General features: G+C 41.3%; 1 protein-coding gene across 2 annotated transcripts in view; it reads right to left on the bottom strand.

Moving 5' to 3' along the window:
- VIRMA (vir like m6A methyltransferase associated) overlaps positions 1–21207 on the bottom strand; it is a 731013-nt gene that overhangs the window by 525444 nt on the left and 184362 nt on the right. For both annotated transcript variants that reach the window (XM_078687022.1, XM_078687023.1), the window contains exons 7-8: positions 18150–18272; positions 1731–2039 (exon numbers count right to left, since the gene is read on the bottom strand). In XM_078687022.1, coding sequence (XP_078543148.1) covers positions 1731–2039; positions 18150–18272 — 432 coding nt within the window. The remainder of the gene's footprint in view (positions 1–1730; positions 2040–18149; positions 18273–21207) is intronic.

Here is a 21207-nt window from a genome sequence, read left to right as displayed (position 1 = left end):
CACTCCAAATGCAGTGTAAAATGGTACTGGGTCCGGTTTTCTTGTCTAATAGGAGTTTTTCATTATGCACTGGGGTACAACATGTCGAAACATTCTTGGCATCGGAATATAATATATGGTATCCTCCTTACTGCACATTTTTGCTCAAACAATTTTCTCCCACTATTACATGCCAAAAACCGTGCATACAAAAACCTGGAAAATAGCACAATTTGTGTGAACCCCATGAATTAATCATTGCTCTTTAACTTCATGTGTGCTACTCACAATGAGTCTAAGTCTCCGGCTTAAGCTTGTTTGTACTCCTATAACTCTTACTGCCATTTGAAAGTTGAATGCTTTTGCAAAGATGCATTGTCCATTTAGTGAATGTTCACCTACTCAGATGTAATTCACGTACACAACAGACAGATTCGGAACACAGCCAAGAGACATTGTAAGCACCTACAAATAAATGTGGACAGACCCTGCTCAGTAAAGCCCTTACTGAGTTTCTCCACCATACTGGAACAGAGATATGCACATAGTAAGGTGACCTGAGAATGCCCAGTCCCCTGGAAATGAACCAGGTTGAAAAATCATTAAACAAGACAGTACTGAGCTGTTTACCAAGTAGTGTCTTGATCCTTTTCTGCAAAAAAAGTTCACAAGATCGCGCAACTGAACACACTCTGGGGAGTAATCAGGATTCTAGTTTCCCAATACCAGGGTAGGCCCACAGCATACCATTGGTTGTCTTTCTTGTCAGTTTCATTTGGTTCTTTCTTTTTCGATGACTGTCACGTCAATTCTTTAGGGAAAGTTAGTGTGCACTGGTGCACTTTTAAATATTTAGTAAATTTACAGCTTCAACACAGTTGCCTGCCCCCTAGGACTTGGATATTTGAAATAATAACAAAACTTAAGAGCTGCCAAGTTCTGACTCTTGTGCATGTTTATGTTTACTTCATAGTGCTTGAGCCATTTTAGCGTTACAACACATGTTCAGGTACACATCACAATTTTTGTTTTATTACTGTTCAGCATTGGCAAACACCATTTCTTTCATTTCCCAATGTTTAACAGCAATAGTAAAAAGTCCGGTCAAAGCCAATAGGTGTACAATGGCAAAACCTAGAAGCAAAACCTACTGGCTTGGTCAGAGCTTGTTGAACATCAAACAATCTACTTTAGAGACTGTTGCACAACAAACAGTCTACTTTATTAAGTTGCAGAACATGGGCTACTGTATATTTCAAATACAGTAGACAGTTGCATTATGGGGTCCCCATAAAAGGCTGAAGAACATCAGTTTGCAACAAATTGTTAAAAAATAGACTTACTCCTGAGGAAGGGTGAGTGGCAAATGGGAAGCTGTCACATTTACCTAGAGCGCCAAAATGTCATGTATGCATCAATATTTCTATAGCACAACCCCTGTTAGGTGTAAAACAGACCACTACATTATTAATTCTTGAATTACATAATTAAATGTCATACATTTGCATTTCACAGTTACATTTTAGGCATGGGAAGCTTAAATAATTTTTCCAGAATAACACAAATTTAGATAAAGTGCCGAGGCCGAATTCAAACTCAGGTCCCCAGGTTCAAAGTTGGCAACTTAGCCACTAAACCACAGCTCTTCTGGAGCTGCTATGATGCTAAGTGTTGAGACATTTTAAAAGAACATTCCATGCATTGTGGCAGTCATTCTCCCTCACCTCAATAAGTTATTAAAGAAGACATACCTTCAACCTCCTCCTCCTCATCACCTTCTTCTTCATCATCCTCCTCCTCTGGAATACTTTCAACAGTATTTCCATCATCATCTTCCTCTTCTTCGTCATCTTCCTCATCCTCTTCCTCCTCTTCTGCATCAACTTCCACATCATCTTCTTCATCACCTTCTTCTGCAGGCTCCTCTGGAGGCTCCCCTTCATCAGAAAATGTCTCTTCTGGATGAACAGAAGTTCGGTCTGGGGAAATGGGTTCAAAGAAATCTTCTCTGGGATCAGCATCTTCTTGCTTTTCAACAGCAACTGAAGGAAGTGCTGGAACTAAAGGAATAATGTAGATCTTCAGAAAAAAACAGCATTCTACTGCCGGCAAATCCAGAAAATACAAGTTTATTTTTTATGAAAAAAATGAATAATTATAACAATAATATTCTTAACTGGTGCAAGAAGGCATCACAATATGTCATATTCACACCTGCCACTCCTGAAAAGGCAAAAACACCCAGTGTTCCGAGCTTCTGAATAATGTCTTTGAAACAAATTGAGACAACCAGGATTAAACGGATAACTCACAATGTGCTGTGAATATAGAGGAAGACATGAATTTGAATGGAAGGAAAGATGTACAATACTGTACTTGCTCAACGTTTTCTGTCAACGGTTGAGATTTTTCTTGATGTTCCCAGTCACTGGAAATGGCTCTGCTGGGCAAGAGGTGAACTCAAAGTAACTCTACTGCACCCTCATATCAGGTTCTGAGACATTGACAGTTGCAGCTGTTTACAAGTGCAGGGGAACAGGCCCTGTTAAATTCTCCACAGCATGGGTCCTTGCTTTCCTCCATACCACGAGTACTGTGCTGGCAATTTGGACCTACTCAGGGGAATGGAGTTAGCCGGCAGAGTTGTCTAGCTATCCATCCAGGGCCAATGGCAAACCATGGCACAGTGGCAGACATATCTCAGCCAACTAGATACTCTGCAGCATTCTTTATGCTACATTTGCCACTGACTAGACCTAAACATAGCCAATACCAAAAGACTTAATATTAAAACATTACTGAAGAGAAGCAAACTAGCCCCAACCTTTTTCTTCAGGATTATCCTGGCAAATGAATGTCAGGCTTTGTATTATAATATGTTGTTCCCAGAAGTTATTACCAGAAGTTGTTACAACCTTCTGTTTTTGTGTGATTCACTATTATAATAGACCCACTTTGAGATGAGCGATTAAAAGACCTATTCTTTTCCAATGAAATAGCTTTGCTGAACATACAGTATACTCGGACATATGGTACTCACTGCCACCTCTTGAGTAACTGCTCATCTCACTATCCTTTGAGTCAAGAGCAGAAAAGGAGTAACTGTGTTATCCAACTGGAGTACCTGGTTTCCAAGGCTCTGAGACATTAGTAGTAGATGATAGAACCCACAAAAGACACTGACTAATAGCCACCACTTACCAGGCATGAAGAGAAAAGCTGCCTGAATGTAAAGAAATTAGTTACTTTCCTAGAACTCCAGTTCACCAGTGTTGGTAGCTTTAATATATTCACACGTTTGAATCATTCCACATCTTCACGCTTGGAATCCCCTGTAACTTTACATAGCATTAAACAGTATTAAAATGGCACAGAACTCCACCACAGTGTTTGTTTGGGAACAGTCACTGAACTTCAGCCAATGAGGTGAAGTGCTGCGCTCTCCTATTCCCCTCGAGAACACCATAACTCATATTTCGTAGCACAAGTGTGAAGAGTACATACCACAGCATTGAACCTATTACGATGGAGGATCGCATATGTATGTATGATAAATACTAAGATTGGAAAACTGCAGTCACCGGTAAGAAACTAACTTCTTCCCCAGCACTGGATTGTTTATACAGTCACGTTCCTGAATCAAATTAGCAAGCAGTACATAACGTTTGAATAGAGAGAGAAAAAGGCTCACCTATTTGAAACAATTTGCGCAGAACTGCTGGTATCACTGCTGAGTCAGCTACTGCATTCACATAGAAGCAGCAATGCCTGGTGATGGTATATCTGCTGTCCACATTGCAGCTTGACAAATGTTCTGCAGAGACACTCCAGCATACAGTACAGCAGTTGTTGCCATGCTTCTGGTGGAGGGTGCCCTCATTCTACCCTAGAGTGGATGTTGCGAGAGACGGGGATGTAGGCAGACAGCCAACAAGTAACATCTTGTCCGGACAACATTATAAACACAACAAAAGCCCCACCAGGTATCATTAAAGATCGAACCAGAGTTTGTTCAATTTAAGAGAGTGTGCTGAATACTGTGTAATAGAAAAAATTGCTCATCAACAATTTTTATTTTTAGGGAGACCATTTTTGTTGTGAATATTTTTTTGTAAAAATAATGAAAGATTACAATCAAAGGTTACATAGGTCTACATTAAACAATAGTGCTCTGTGAATTAGCTGATCATGGTGCAAGTGACAAAGATAACAACTGTTATCAACTTATACTTATAAATGCTCAGGGGAATTATTAATAATTAAACCTGGTTGGCCATTTTTGTCTATTGTCTTGATTCTGATCACGTTAACTGGCTTTCTTGGTTTGTTGCCTTTGTCACTTACAGTGTGTGATCACCTTATCCAAAGAGCACCATTGTTTCAGGCAGCCTTTATGTGTATACTTTATGATGGCTATTTTACATTGGTTCTATCAAAATATTTGCAACAAACATGATCTCCTTAAGAAAATTGTATATGAGCAATTTTTTTTATTAGATTGTATTCAACACTATCTCTTAATATTTATCAAACTCTTCTTCGATTTTTAATGATACCTAGTAGGACTTTTAGTGCGTTTATAGCATTACATACCAAGTCCTTCTTAGGTTTACAGGTAGCTCCTTTTGTTAATACAGAACATTGTTTGGACAACAGAAAGCCTCTTCCTAGATGCCCGAATGAGAAAGAATCGATCTGAAGAACGCAAGTCTTGTTTTGTTCATGTAGAACCTGATGTACCTAAAGAAATCCTTAGAGTGCAAGGATCTCTCCTCAGAAGAGAATCAATAGGAAAGACAGATCGTAGGACAGGTTCATTCAAGTCAAAATCTGTAGGTACTTTTGTCATGAACCTTGTGTTGGCCCTTATAATCACCTTGTCTTTGGTAAACTAAAGATATGGCTCCTTTGCAGTGAATGCCTAAAATTCTCAAACTCTCCTTGCTGAAGTGAAAGCAAGTGTAAGTGTGGTTTTCCATAGAAGCAATTTCAGGTGCACTGTATGGATGGGATTGAACAAAGGCAGCACATGAAAAATGGAAGAGACTTTATTGGAGGAAAAGCCCTAAAGGGTCCTTTCAGGAATTTATTTCTGATTCTCTGTGAGAATCAGGATGAGGAAGTGTCATCTGTCCTTTAGAACCCTGCCCAATGAATTCATAAGACCACTACTGGCTGGCCTGAGCAAGTTCAGTACCTTTGCTTTCCGGGATGATCCATCTGTAGTGAACCCGTTGTTTGGTTAATATTTTGAATGACCTTCTTATATTCTCCTCTTCTTTGCTAAGTTGCAGAGGACAGGTCCTGGACAGGGTGAACGTACGGTCACAGAAGGTGATCTTTTTCATTTTATGAGCCACCACAAAAATTATTTTCTCTCTGAGGTTACGAAGACAGCCAAACACCCATAGCCATATTTTTGTCCTTATTCTCTGCTGTATAACGTCCAACTCTGTGGGTTCTTTGAATGCCCATGGTGTAGTCAAATGCTTCTTTTTGGATGATTCTGAACAATTCCGTGACATATCTGCATGTTTTCTCCCTCTGTGCCTTTTTCAGTTTCCCGACATGGATGTTTTCCCGTCTGGAACTATTTTTCAGGCCTCCGCATTTTGCCATTAGCCATCTTGTCTGTGCTTCCAAGTGGCAAGTTGTTAAATAAGTTTTTCTTCCGAGTCAGCTGCATTATAGGTAAATGTTTCTGCTTGGTCATCTTTGTAGCATATCTGACACATCCTTCCCAAGCTCAATGCATAGTTTTGTCAATCCATTTTGGAAGTTTTTTTTCCAGATCGCTTTTCTTTTCCAGTAGACATGATTTCACATCATATTGTGAGTGAAGCCGTTTTTGCCACCATGGTGCTTGACCCAAACTGGTCTTGGTCTCTGCTATCTGATGTACTGTGGAAGTATTCTGTGACTATATTAGATTTCTTTCTATTATCTCCATGATCTGCCTGGCAGTTTTGGAGGATGCCGTCCTTGGACCTTTCCTTTCGATTATGTCCTACTTCTGCTTGCCTTTTTTTGCATATACATGGCTGACTTCCCCTTTAGGGTGTGCGTCTTTTAAGGGCTCTACATTGTTACGAACAAAGCTCCTAAGCTGGTGTTAACGACACCTCCAGCAGAGCCAGTCTTGTAACCACATTTATGCCCGTGAAGAAACCGTCCAGATCTGCTACAGTGTGTAATATTGATTGATAAGAGATTGATAGGTTTGTTCACATTTTGGGGGTTTGCCCCCCACCCCTGTCTGTTACCTTCCTTGCATATATCGTCTCTGATGCCATCTTGTATCCACCTAATGCACTGTTCAAAGCCATCCATTCATTCATTTAAATCTTTATTTCGGCATGAATACCATAAAAGAACGATTACATAGATACAATAAAACATTTCTTTTAAAATACACAACTTGCTGTATAAATTCATTCAATGTTCATGTCGATTCTAAAATAAAGACCAAAAAGTTGAAACATTCATAATAACTATTCAATCTAGTGGAAACAGTTATGGACGACAGGAATAAAATTTCATCAATTATCCCTCTGTTATTAGTAAGCAGTAATTTTGACATATCAGCTTTTTACAATTTATAGCCCATTTTTCTTCTTTGGAAAAAAATACTATGCAAGAATCTGCTGACACTAAATACAATAGGTTGACTAGTGTTAGACAAAAGAATCCTTAAAGCCTGGGAACATGATCTTACTCCTAATGTTAAACATATAGGTTTAATCCATCTTTTTCTAGCCTGAGCATATGCTGGGCAGAAGAAGAGGATATGTGACTCATTTTCTTTTTGATTACATCCACACATGGTACATGATTCATCTTCTACATGGTTTGTCGAGTTTACACCGCCAGACCAACGAGCCAATGTTGAACCGATTTGGAGATTACCATATCTGAATTTCAAGAATAAGGTCTTTGCTAAAGGTGGTTCTATTTCATCCAAAAAGGTCTCGAAGAATGGATCATCTTTGAAGGTAAGAAACCTTGTTACAAGTGACCCACTAGATGAAGCGTTTTTGGTCATATCCGTAATGTACGACCAAAAGCACTCTTTTACCATAGTTTTTGAATGTGGTGGAAGTAAATCTGGATGTTCCCAGTAATGCGTCAGACCTAGTAAGGTAAGCCAGAATTTAACATGTTTAAACCAGGATATCACCTTGAAGCTATCAAGCTCCATGATTTCTATGAGCCCATCTCTATATGCTTGCAGCTCGGGTACACGCCACAGCCTGATCCATAACAGTAAAGGACGTAGAATAATATGATGGTCCGTTCTACGAAAATTTAAATCAAGCTGAAGTGGGACCAGAGGAGTACTTCTAGGGACTCTGACCAAACTTCTCAAAAAGTTATTATCCAAGACCCTGAAAGTATCTTTAGACCCTGGGCCCCAGATTTCTGAACCGTATAGCACTGCAGGTTGAACCTTAAATTTGAAAAGTTCAACTGCAGGGGACACGGCCTTACTGGTACTTTGGCCTTGCTCTCTAAGAATGGATTTTGTGTTCTGACTAAACATCATCTTACATTTTTCCAATTGGGCTTTCCATGTAAAATTGGAGTCCAATGTTACCCCCAGATAACCAAAATACGGAACTGATTCCAGTCTTAATCCATTTAAAGTTAGACAGCCCTTGTCAATTTTGGTTGGATTTAGGACCATACACTTTGTCTTTTTCCCATTTATCTCCAATCCTTTCTTGTTGCAGTAATCGTTAAAAGAATTTAAAAGAGCTTGGAGACCTTTTTTTGTCTGGGAAATCAAAATGGTATCGTCCGCAAACAATAGGGAAGTAACTTTTTCGCCATTCAACTTGGGAGAGTCGTTTTTGCATCCCTCCAAATATAGAGGAATGTCATTCACAAACAGCGAAAACAATGTGGGGGCCAGTACACACCCCTGGCGCACACCACGTTCGATAGGGATTTTGGGGGTTAGTTCACCTTTTGGGCCCCATCGTACCCTCGCAAAGTTACCTCTATGGAGCTCTTTTATTTGCGCTATCAGGGTGGATGGCATCCCTACTAAACTCAATGTTTCCCACAGTAAATTACGTGGGACTAAATCGAACGCCGCCCTTAAGTCGACAAACGCGACATGTAGTTGGCCCTTTTTAATCTTAATGTATTTCCAATAGAGGCAACAAAAGCGAAAGATTTGATCAATTGTACTAACTTTGGGTCTAAATCCCGCTTGGTATCTAGACAAAATTGCCTTTTCATCCAGCCAATCATTAACACGAAATAGGATATGTTTTGTGTAGATTTTTTGTAATATATCCATTAGGCTTATTGGACGATAATTTGAGGGGTCCATCCTATCACCTTTCTTATAAATTAAAACAATTTCAGCCCCCTTCCAGCTCTCTGGGAAGTCTAGATTCCGGGATAACTCGTTACACAGATGGTTAATATAGGGAGCCCATATTTTTAATTCGTGTTTATACAAGTCTCCCGGAATCTTATCTAGCCCAGGGGCTTTACCAGACTTGATCTGCGTTATTGCCAATTCTGTTTCTCCTAGAGTAAAATCCAAGGTATCCCTCAGGATGGCATAGCTTGGAGTTCTATCTGTAATGGGTTCCTCATATTCCTTATAAAGGTTAGAAAAATGGTTTACCCAGGTCTGTTCGTCTAAATAGACGTCCTTGACCACTCTACCTTGGTGGTTCCCATTCGCTATCAACCTCCAGAAGGCTATGTTATCACGCGTTTTTGCTGCGTGCAGCAGATCTGCCCATTTTGCTTCCTCCCATGCCATTTTACATGTCTTTTGGATCAGTTTATAATTATTCCTGGCTGACATAATATCTGGTTGTGCCTTTGATTTAATCGCAGTTAAAAGTGCCCTCTTGGACTCCCTGCAGTCTTTATTGTACCAGGGTTTGCTATGGGGCAAATTATGTGTCTTCTGCTGCCCTTTCCTCGGCATCTTGGTGACTAAGAGCTTTAAGGCATCAAATTTTTTTGATGTAACTTCATAAAATGACTGTCGTTGTCCTCCTTTGGGGTGTCATTGAGGTATGCTCCAAAGATGCTAGCAAAGAGCTTATAAATTTCTGATATAATTTCCCCGTTGCCCAGTATCAGTGGCCATTTAAGAGAACGTCTATTATTACTAATATGAATCTCATTTTGGTCACCGTTAGTTGCTTCTCCAATCGAAAAGGAAACTATGTCTCCAAATAGGGAATCCTCAATCTGAAGGACTAGGGGGAAATGGTCACTTTCTAATCTTTCTGTTACCTCCATGTCAAGAAGGAATTCCCATGATGATACCGAGGCAATAATATAATCTATGTTACTTTTGTATTTCCCTCTATAAAAGGTAGGCTTCTTCACAATATCTGATGTTAGCCGTCCATTGCATGCCCTAGTGCAGTATTCTGCACATAGTTTCGTCATTTGGAGGGCCAGGGGCGAACATTTAACTGGTTTGATATTATCTAAAACAGGGATCCCATTTGCCTCGTCTTCTTCTAAGAAGATGTCACTAAACCCCACAATGGGCTCAAAGTTGCAATTAAAATCACCTGCCATGATAACATAATTCTCTCTAGTATCCAAGTTACCCAATAGGAGATCTAAATGAGTTAGTAAAGGAGATTCTCTTGTGATGGGTGTTGGTCTGTTGTAAACATTCACTAAGTAGAGTTTTTTCCCTTTACAAACAGTGATTTTCAAAATCAGTATGTCAGAGGAGTTGGTGTCCATTACTTCTATGTCCACTCTTAGGTTAACTTTTACCCAGATCAACAACCCTCCCGAGGGTCTTCCACTCCTAGAGGGAATCGCACTAATGCCATAAGATTTGTATCCTAGCCTATGTATAGTTTCAACTGACCAGGTCTCTTGCAACATACAAAATTCAAAGGTGTCAATGAAGCTTGCCCAATCCGGGTCCCTTAAATTTTTTGATACCCCAGCTATATTCCAGGAAACCAGTTTTATGGGCTGACATGCTTCCGAAATTTTTTGCATCAGTACATTTCCCACCTCCCCAGGCACTATAGTATGGCATTCTGGGCTAGTTGCATCGGATTCTAGAGACATCGAATCATTTTGGAGTACAGCGCTTTCCCTCAGTATTGGACTATCCCCAGTTATTGGTACCAACACAGGCAATAGACTTACATTCCCCAAAAGTTTAGTTTCATTAATATTAACACCAGCTCTTTGTAAACAAAGTTCACTTCCTACTTCCCTCCCCCCCCAACAAATTGCCATTCTCCAACTCATTTCCATCAAGCCCCTTAGACATTTGGCATCAGTCACAGTCGTCTAGGCCGCTGAAGATGTCAAATCTATTAAAAGTTTCTAAAGGGGTAAAAGGCTTTAGGTGGTCCATTCTTCTATTGTTGGGGTTGGTTTGCCTATATGGGACACAATTCCAACCAAAAACATCAGGTGCAGGTACGGGGTTTAGTGGGTAAAAGGGCTCCATAGGATTGGGTCTAATAAGTGGTTGCATCATTTGGTGTGTATTACCAGCCCTCTGCATAACTGATGGATAGGAACAGGGTATAGTTTGGGATGTTATATGCGCGGCTGGTTGTTGCTGGAAGGGAAATACCACGGACCTAGGATAAAAATATGTCAACGGTCTGGGTATTATGCAGCTACTTGTAATGCCTAGGGGCCAATTTAATACAAATTGAACTGCATTAGGATCCCTAAAGTTTACAACCACCACATCGCCCTCGATATTTTTTGGTCTGCTTCCCAACCATTGGAGGCGTCGGACATGGACAATTTCACCATTTATATGGGGTGCTATTGGCCTGTATAGACGTAGCCAATGCATGATCTTGTTTTTTAATTGTACGAAACCCTCCCGCTTACTAGTTTGTAACACCGGGACCCCTGTTAAGACTACCACAAAGGGCACTGCCTCTGGTGGTAATTCTGGGTTTGGGACCGGTTTGGGCCTTCCCCATCTTGGCTTTTGTCCCCTCACCTCCGTCGATTGGCTTTCGTTTGGAATGTTAACTATATCGTTGGATGGTTTAGTTATAACAACAAGTGGCGAAGAAGCCGTTTTGTTTTGTGGATTTTTTGGGGGTGGAATTGGTTGAACAGTTGTTATAGTGTTCCCTTTAGGCGCCGAAATAGAAGGATTCATCGACAGAGTAGAATTAGCTGGTGGAGCTAGAGCGGCTGGGCTAGGTTTGGTCACGCTAGATGTTTTATGCGTTACTGGGTTCAATGTTTTTGGATTCGCTTCGCCCTTATTTCCCAATGCACGCTCAAGTGAGCTTAGTCTTAATTCAACTTCAATCAACCTCTCCAGGATCGATGCAGAATAGGTGTTAATTAAGCTTTCTATGGAGTCTAAAGTGACAGAATCGCGAACTATAGGGGGCGCTTTAGACATCACAGAAACTTCCGCAATATCCTCCATGTCTATGGACATAACAGGCGGTGGCGGGGATGCAATGGTAATAGGCCCTTCGGTAGCAACTGAAATAATGTCAGTGCTAGCTACAAGAGTCTTCATCTTTTTTCCAAAGTCTGAATGACTAATTTTTGATTGTGGTGGAACCCCCCCTTTTCGCCTTTTTTTACATGGAGGTGGCCCATGTACCCTTAGGGCTAACATAGGTTTCTTTACTCTACTGCACACTATTTTTGATGGTATAGGAGTGGGAGATTTTAAAACAATGGGAGTGCAGGTATGTATAATAACATCAGAACCAATCGTGTCCAGTTGGGGGGAGTTAGTTATACAGGGAGTAATAACAGCTGGTTCCACAGGTTGGCTATCAGTTGTGTGAAGGATGACATCAGCTAGCTGGGAACTTACACTAGTGTTCAGGGGAGGTAAGGATAATGGCGACAAGCGCCGATTTTTTAAACTTTCCACAGAGCGGCGGCGATCAGCACGACGCTCTGCCAAAACAGTTTCCAGTGGAATGTCCGGAGAAGCTTTGGTAAAATAATCATCAAGGGTTTTGTTTAACAACGCTCCCTGCTTCTCAGACATGATAGGTAAATGTAAACAACCACAACCGATGAGTTACAAGGGCGCGAAAGCACAAAGATGTAATAACAAAGAATCACGATAAGAAATACCAGGGAATAATGTCCAGTCCGGTCTCAGTGGTTCTCGGAGGGTCTCAGAGGGTCCGCCCTTAGTCCGGGCTTTGTCCCGGGATATGTCCCGCACACGCGTCCCGCTAACGCGTAGTTACACCAGGTCTTATACGTTCTGTGAAAAGAGGGGGCGGAGTCACGGGAAGAGGCGGCAGGTGTGCTCGATGGGTCACGCACAGCCTGGTGGGCCTCGCAGTCCCGTCCTCCTGCAGCAGCAACTCTCCCCCACGCAGCTTCCAATGCCCAACGGGGCTCCAGGCAGGCAAACAGCACGGGATTACAATCTCCTTGGCGAGCGGCCAAAGGCAGCACATGAGAAATGGAAGAGACTTTATTGGAGGAAAAGCCCTAAAGGGTCCTTTCAGGAATTTATTTCTGATTCTCTGTGAGAATCAGGATGAGTAAGTGTCATCTGTCCTTTAGAACCCTGCCCAATGAATTCATAAGACCACTACTGGCTGGCCTGAGCAAGTTCAGTACCTTTGCTTTCCGGGATGATCCATCTGTAGTGAACCCGTTGTTTGGTTAATATTTTGAATGACCTTCTTATATTCTCCTCTTCTTTGCTAAGTTGCAGAGGACAGGTCCTGGACAGGGTGAACGTACGGTCACAGAAGGTGATCTTTTTCATTTTATGAGCCACCACAAAAATTCTTTTCTCTCTGAGGTTACGAAGACAGCCAAACACCCATAGCCATATTTTTGTCCTTATTCTCTGCTGTATAACGTCTAACTCTGTGGGTTCTTTGAATGCCCATGGTGTAGTCAAATGCTTCTTTTTGGATGATTCTGAACAATTCCGTGACATATCTGCATGTTTTCTCCCTCTGTGCCTTTTTCAGTTTCCCGACATGGATGTTTTCCCGTCTGGAACTATTTTTCAGGCCTCCGCATTTTGCCATTAGCCATCTTGTCTGTGCTTCCAAGTGGCAAGTTGTTAAATAAGTTTTTCTTCCGAGTCAGCTGCATTATAGGTAAATGTTTCTGCTTGGTCATCTTTGTAGCATATCTGACACATCCTTCCCAAGCTCAATGCATAGTTTTGTCAATCCATTTTGGAATTTTTTTTTCCAGATCGCTTTTCTTTTCCAGTAGACATGATTTCACATCATATTGTGAGTGAAGCCGTTTTTGCCACCATGGTGCTTGACCCAAACTGGTCTTGGTCTCTGCTATCTGATGTACTGTGGAAGTATTCTGTGACTATATTAGATTTCTTTCTATTATCTCCATGATCTGCCTGGCAGTTTTGGAGGATGCCGTCCTTGGACCTTTCCTTTCGATTATGTCCTACTTCTGCTTGCCTTTTTTTGCATATACATGGCTGACTTCCCCTTTAGGGTGTGCGTCTTTTAAGGGCTCTACACTGTTACGAACAAAGCTCCTAAGCTGGTGTTAACGACACCTCCAGCAGAGCCAGTCTTGTAACCACATTTATGCCCGTGAAGAAACCGTCCAGATCTGCTACAGTGTGTAATATTGATTGATAAGATATTGATAGGTTTGTTCACATTTTGGGGGTTTGCCCCCACCCCTGTCTGTTACCTTCCTTGCATATATCGTCTCTGATGCCATCTTGTATCCACCTAATGCACTGTTCAAAGCCATCCATTCCATTCCAGGCCCTAGCTGTCATTCCTATGGATTCCATGGTCTCTGTTGCTGCTCGCCCTCATGACAGTGGCTTCTCCAGTAGATTTGGAGCAGCAGCAAAGGCTGCAGCCATGCCCCCTAGGCCTGCCCTTCATGTTTACACTCCTAAAAGTCATCCATCTGTGCGAACCGGTTGCTTGATGCCCTCCCTATCGGTTCGTTACATCTCTCTGACCCTGTTGGATGTAGTCAAAGACCAGGGTTGGCTCCCGAGGCTGCACGTGGGTTTGGGAGCATTGAACATCACATGGGTGTTTTAATTCAGCGACATATTAATATGCAGTTATAACAGCTTTTTGATCTTCGTTGAGCTGCCAGTACAATGAACAAGGATATATCTAAAAAGGACAAGGGAACCCCACAATACTATGACCTGGGGTAGTAATAGTTTAGGAAAACAAGGGTCTAAGTGAGGCCTAAATTGGTCTCCCAGTAGCACGGCTACCAATTACTAGAAGGAGTGTGACTCTCTAGAAGTTGAATATAAACAGAATCCTAACTGGACTCAGTAAGCAATGTACGTGTGGAGACAGGCTTTTAGAATGACATCACATTTTATTATCATAAAAAGGAATATCATTCAGTTATTTACAAGTAGTTCTGGTGCTCACACATAGACGAGTGGAGGTGCGTGAAGTGAAGGTGCTCTTGTGACAAATAAAAACTTTACATCGCATTGAAAACACTATACAAAACCCCTAATTAAATGAATACACTAAAGGAGTTTAGATTGTGAAGTTGGCGGCGTTTCGATCTTATATCATTAAGATCATCATTAGGACAATTTGTGTGAGCAAGTAGAATCTAAACAAGAAAAAAGAAACAGAACATTGGAACCTATGTCCATGTATATCAATCCACAATCATTTAGATAATTATGAAGGCAATTTAAGGTGCTTGGTTTAAAAATTCTAAGAGGAAGGCGGGGAGGACTGGATGGGTCAGTGAACCTCAAACAAGAATCTACGTCCATGTGTATCAATCCATAAGTCCTTAATTGGCTAATCATGACGAAAAGAATAAGGTGCGCAGTTGCAGAATTAGGTGGATCATTGAACATCGGGGATGAATCTAACAGAACCAATCACACGTAAGGATAAATCGCAGCGAGCCAAGAGAATAGTTAACTAATCATGAAGACAAAAAATAAAGGTGCGTGGTTGCAGAATTCTAACCGTAGGAGTGGGGGTCTGGGTGGGTCAGTGAACCTAAACCATGAATCAATGTAGGACTAAGTCAAGGCTGAAAAAGTAATCAATCAAAGGTCAAATTCATGTTAGAGCAGAGTTTTTCTCAGGGACTCCCTCACAACATGAAGAGGAAATCTGAGCTATGGTGGTCTCTAGGGGGAGCAGGAGAACTTAGCAATTCTGCATCACTGGCTAAGTTCAGGTTATTTCAAAATGAAGTGGATGCACTATCAAAGACAGATGGACAATTTAAAGCGGTTTACTGCAATGTAAAGTTACCAGGGATTTACAAACTGACAACGGGGAATGATTCATACATGTGAAAGATACAGTTGTGGAGAACATGAAATTCTCAAGCCCAAGGGTGTTCGTAAATCCCCAATGGAACAACTGAGAGCATCTGTGCCCTAGAGAATAAAAAGAGTCACAGAAATGGCAATATCCAACTTCTGAAACACCATGCCTTGCTTTCCAAATTGCCTAGCATATTACTTGCTAACTGCAGAGCAACTATTTGAACTTGATATAGTAAAACATTGTTTTTTTACAGTATCAATAGAAAAAACGCAAAAACCATGACTTGCAACCAAATGGAGAGAAGAGCGTAAAAAGAACAATACGTTACTTACTTGCAATCCTGATCTTCCATGCTGGGTGTTTTCTTTTAATTCATAAACATAAGAACATCTTTGTTCACGTGTCTGATGCCACAACACTTCAAACACTCAGACTTGCATTTTCGAACACAAAATTGCAAAGAAAAAATATGTATATTGGGCAACATTTTCTGTCCTTTTTTGATATGACAAATTACATCAATTCAGCCACTGATAAAGTACATTTGAAGTAAATTACCACTCAAAAAAGCCCTAAAACTAAGAACAAATCAGGAAATAGTTTTCCTATTGACAACATACCGACACAAAGTGCCTGGTTAATTCCATTCCATTGTCTTCACTACCCCTACGTGTTCCCTCACCTCTCAAGGTATGGTTTGTCAATCTTCACCAAATAAATAAATCTCATTCTCTCCTCCACTGCAAATCAGGTACGAAATAGGATTTTGGTCTCGGTAGATTAGTCATTCAAGAAGTGCCATTCTAATACTGCTATGCATTACAGGACAGAGAAACTCTGAGAATCCTTAACATGCAGTGCCAAAATTCACACATATGAAGTCTATGCAAAGTATTCACTGCATTTATTTTTAGGTCTCACACACAGACAGCTTTTAGGTGTCTGCGCACAATGACTTCTTGTGGACCATACCAAAAACTTTCAGTGAGCTTACAGATACACCTATTTCTTGCCATCTATTGGCTTCCTTGCCACTAATTTCCTTGCTTTTAATTCGATGCCACACTTTCCTTTTCTGGTGTTTGTCCCTCCTACTGGAGCATAGCCTCTTTGCCACCCTTCTGATTGGCTGACATGTATCCTTCCACTGCTCACACTGACTGAACTACTTTATTTTTATTAAGCACTCCATGAAATGGACTGTGCTTTCAAGACTGCCTTTTGCTGCCTACTTAACCAACCCCCCCGCAAATATTCCTCCCCTTGCCGCTTGCCCTTAAAATGCCCCTCCCCACCATACTCCACACCTGTTCCTGTATTAGTCCCGTCCCCCTGGTGGTCCTTGAAATAAAAGTTTTTTTGTTTGCGTCATTTGGCGGGCCTTGCAGCTGCAATGTGCTGCAAGGCCAAATTCGAAAAAGCACTTGAGCACTTAAGTTGATTCCTCGCCCGCCAGACCCACTCCACATTCAAACCAATCCTCCGTTGCTTCCTAACTACAGTTGCAGTCATGTAAATAAAAAAATATTGAAATTGTTTTGGAGTGTCCAGCAACTGCTATATGCTGCCGGCCCACTCCGCTGCACATGAAGTAAATTTGCCCAAATAAAATGCACTTATTTATGTATCAATCTAGATATTGTCTGTCATTTTGCTTAGGTAAAAAAATAAAGAGGAAGAAAATGGCACCCACGTCATTCTGTGGGCACACTCATGGCTGGTGATGCATGCACTACAGAATAATGTGGCTGAATCATAGACCATTTTTAATCTTTTTTTTGTTTGCTTATGCTGCACAGCATCCCCATGCTGCACATCAGCAAAGCAATATTTGGGGGTTAAGCCAATGCTTGTTTTTAACCCCTTCCATGCTGATGACGAGCTCAGCTCGTCATCAGCGTTACCTGCCGTGTGCTGATGACGAGCTGAGCTCGTCATGTATCGCGGTAATTTAAAAAATGCCGCACACAGCGGGAAAAGCCGCCGCACGCATGCGGTTAAAGAATAGTTGTCATGCTGGGTCATTCAAATGCATTTTAATGGTGAGTGAAGTGCTTTCAACTTGCATATAAGAGAAGACAAAAATATATATCATTAACATATACTTAAAATCATTTTTGAAAATGTACTTATTTAATATTTCTGCTGAGAACACACTTTTGCGCAGCCATATTATACCGTTTAAAAATATCAGAGAAAATATTGTGACAGAGAAACATCAATGCTTGTAAAAGAGGAACCATGGGAAGTAAGAACTGAGAAGAAAATAAATCAAACGACTTTATGAGAAACTACGGGCATAAAACAGAAAAAAAGAAAGTCATTAATTTTTTTTAAGTTGCAAAGGAAAAAATGGTAATTAGGGTAAGGGTTAGGGTTTGGATAAGTGTTGAACCCTGGTCCCGGGCTGACTTCTGCTCTCAGGCCTGCTGCCTCAAACCAGTGAGCCACACTACTCCACTGTGCTTCGGTTTATATTTAAGGGAACAGTTACAGATCTGGTGGTAAGTTTAGGATTGTGTTTCGGGTTAGAGTTACAGTTAGGGTTATGATGGTTAATTAATTTTTCATGATAGTTTCTTCTTGGCTGGCACTGCAATGCAAATCCATTTTTCATAGGGCGTCCTTTGTGATGACTTCATCATTAATGTATTGCTTGACATATGATGTAACAAGTATTGCATAAATCTACAGGAAACATACTGCATGCACGCTATGGAAAGGTGGATTAAGGATGCTACATCAATCATAAAATGTTTCGCTTGTGCTTAAATGGTTTCCAATTGTGTAAGAACAGAATTAATTAACTGGCTTCTTTCAATTTGTGGTGCTAAATGATATTGCCTGCAGCAAGATTACCGAGTCCAACACAAAAGCTAATGAAACAACTACAAGGTGAAGGTTCATAAATCTCACCCTCAACTGGCATAGGCTCCTCTTCATCATCGTCAGGTGGGGGAGGACCTGGAGGAGTTCTTGGTCCTCGGGGTTGTGGTCTTGGTGGACTTCCACTGTACGGCTCTTCTTTCACTGCTTCAACTAGATGTTTCATTTAGAAAATAGGGACACTGTTAAAAGCTTCACGGAATACATTTTATTTTTCAGAATTAAAAGAAATTAACAGTATATGTCTCAAAACCATTAAACATACAGGTGGATTCAATCAAATGGCTTCCACTTTGCAACCAACACACACAATTATATATCTGGAGAAAACAGAATTTATACCTCAAATGAAAAAAAGGCAAAACATCTATATAGAAAAAAACATTAGAATGAGTAGCATAATAAAACCTACAAAAAGATTGTTCAATATCACCGTTTTAAGCCATACAAATGTATAAGGTTACTGCTGTGTATGCAAGCCACTCCCTCTGACCCAACTTGTGACATAGACCGCCAGAGGACTTGCAAAAAATGATTAAAAAGTAAAGAAAAATGGAAAACTATTCCAATAAAATTATATACATTGGAAAAACAAGCAAAGAAGGGCTTTTATGTGGTGCAGCTACATCTAACAAAGTGGGAATGCGTATGCTCCAGAGGCCAGCATAGAAACTGCACTAATCTGACTTCAACTCAAATTCCCCTTTATTTGATCGAACAGGATTGCTTGCTCGGGATCCTATTCATGTCCCCGAGACATGGAGGATCTCCTGTCTAAGAGAGCCCTCAACTAATTTCCATCGCATTTCCTAGGTAACATGATGCTAGGGAGATACTACAGGCTGGAAACTTTTGGAGATCAGTTTGTGAACCTAAATGTGGTGAGATCAAATAAATAATTTTTACAACAAAGATATAGAATAAAGTGATAAAGGCCCAGATGTAGGTAATAGCAAATTACCGAATTGTAAATACCGAATTTTACCGATTCGGTATTTACTATTCGGTAATTGCTATGTAGGTAAAAAATTTGATAAAAATACCGAATCGGTAAGATTCGGTAATTACCGATTCGGTATTTGCTATGGAATCCTATGGGCCTTGAAGCCCATAGGATTCTATAGCAAATACCGAATTGGTAAATTTACCGATTTTACAAGGGGGACAGGGTGTCACTTTGACCCCCTGTTGCACCCCTGTTTCAGGCTTGTGTACCATGTGACACATACATGCCCTTAGGGCATGTCTGTGTGCCACATGGCACAGGTGTACATGCACAGATGTGCCTGTACACAGGAACTCGTTATTTACCATGTAATAGTATTACATGGTAAATACCGAATCCTGAATGGCCTGTAGCACTGTTAACAGTGCTACCTACATAGCAAATTACAGATTCTGTATTTTTACCGATCGGTAATTTTACCGAATCGGTAAAATTTACAGAATCGGTAACATTACCGATTCGGTAAAAATACCGATTCGGTAAAAATACCGAATCAGTAGGTTTTTCAAACCCCTACATACCAATGTCCAAATACCGGTCGGAAACGGCCGAAAATCGGTATTTTCGGCCATTTCCAACCGGTATTTGGACACCTACCTGTGGCCCAAAATGTTTTAAGCATAGGGACTTAGGGCCAGATGTAGGTCGCCAAATACCGGTCGGTAACGGCCGATTTCGGCCGTTACCGACCGGTATTTGGCTTTTGAGATGTAGGTGGGTCTGAATTTACATATTTACCGATTCGGTAATTTTACCACTTCGGTATTTTACAGAATCGGTAAATATACCGATTCTGTAAATCCATATGTAGGTGACACTCCTAAGAGTGCCACAGGCCCTTAAGAATCGGTATTTTACCACCCAATCCTATTGGGTGGTAAAATACCGAATTCAGGTGTGCATGCACATCTGTGCATGCACACCTGTGCCATGTGACACACAGACATGCCCTTAGGGCATGTCTGTGTGCCACATGGCACACATGCCTGTACTTGGGGTGCTAGAGGGTGTCAAAGTGACACCCCCTGCACCCTTGCAGGATTCGGTATTTACCGAATCTGTAAATACCGAATCTGTATTTCACATTGATTCCTATTGGCTTCAAGGCCCATAGGAATCAATGTGAAATACCGATTCGGTATTTACAGATTCGGTAAATACGGACTCTTACAGAATCGGTAATTTTTTACCTACATCTGCCTCCTTCCTATTTACCGACTCTTAAACCAATTCGGTATGACTCGGTATTTAAGAGTCGGTAAATAGGAATTACCTATATCTGGCCCTAAGTTACAAAGAAGGGTGATTTTAGATTACACACTTGAAGAACAACACTTGCAAAGAGAACATCTTGCTTAACCAAGGACTAATGGAAAACAAGTAGTCTAGAAAAATAATTTTGTTCAACCAGAACTCTGACATCATAAATGAGGAAAAACATAGTGATCTGAAGTTTGCAAGCAAAGAGGAGTGTTCAATCAAGCACACCCGTGGTCGACTAGTTCTGGATTGCATCAAAATTATGAATTCACGGGGGCGTGGCTTGGACGCCGGGGAGAATGGCGGCGTAATTCTGTCCTTCTCCAGGCAGCTGCATCCTTGTCGACTATAGAGGGCTGCTATCCGACCCCAGTTCCTGAAATAGGAGGAATTCGCATGTCGGAACCTCATCCTAGCATGCCCTGAAAATTTGGGCCGATTCCGAGCTCGGAATCCTGGAGAAAAAGACCTCTTCGTTCCGACCGCTGATGGCTGCGGAGCGGGACGGAGACTGATGCCGGCTATGACAACGCGGCTGTCCGGGACATCTGATCCGCTCCACCGCAGACTGTGACGGAGCCTAAACGATGCCGAAAACGGCCTCAATAACTCCCAACCAGCGACACGAACTGTATCAGAACCGTGAGTAAAGAGACTGCTTCTTGCCCACGTTTATGCTGACTGATAAGGGAAGGAGAAAAACGGCGCGAAGTATCGGCAGTTTAAATGGCGGAATGATCAAGCTCCCGACTTTACCCGAGGCATTCAGCGTCCCCGCTCCTATGATCTGCGCTACCTATATGCGACTACTGGGGCCATCTG

This window comes from Lissotriton helveticus, chromosome 4_1, assembly GCF_964261635.1.
Source record: "Lissotriton helveticus chromosome 4_1, aLisHel1.1, whole genome shotgun sequence".
NCBI lineage: Eukaryota > Metazoa > Chordata > Amphibia > Caudata > Salamandridae > Lissotriton > Lissotriton helveticus.
The sequence above is the reverse complement of the archived record's forward strand: the minus strand, read 5'-3'. Positions and strand labels throughout refer to the sequence as shown.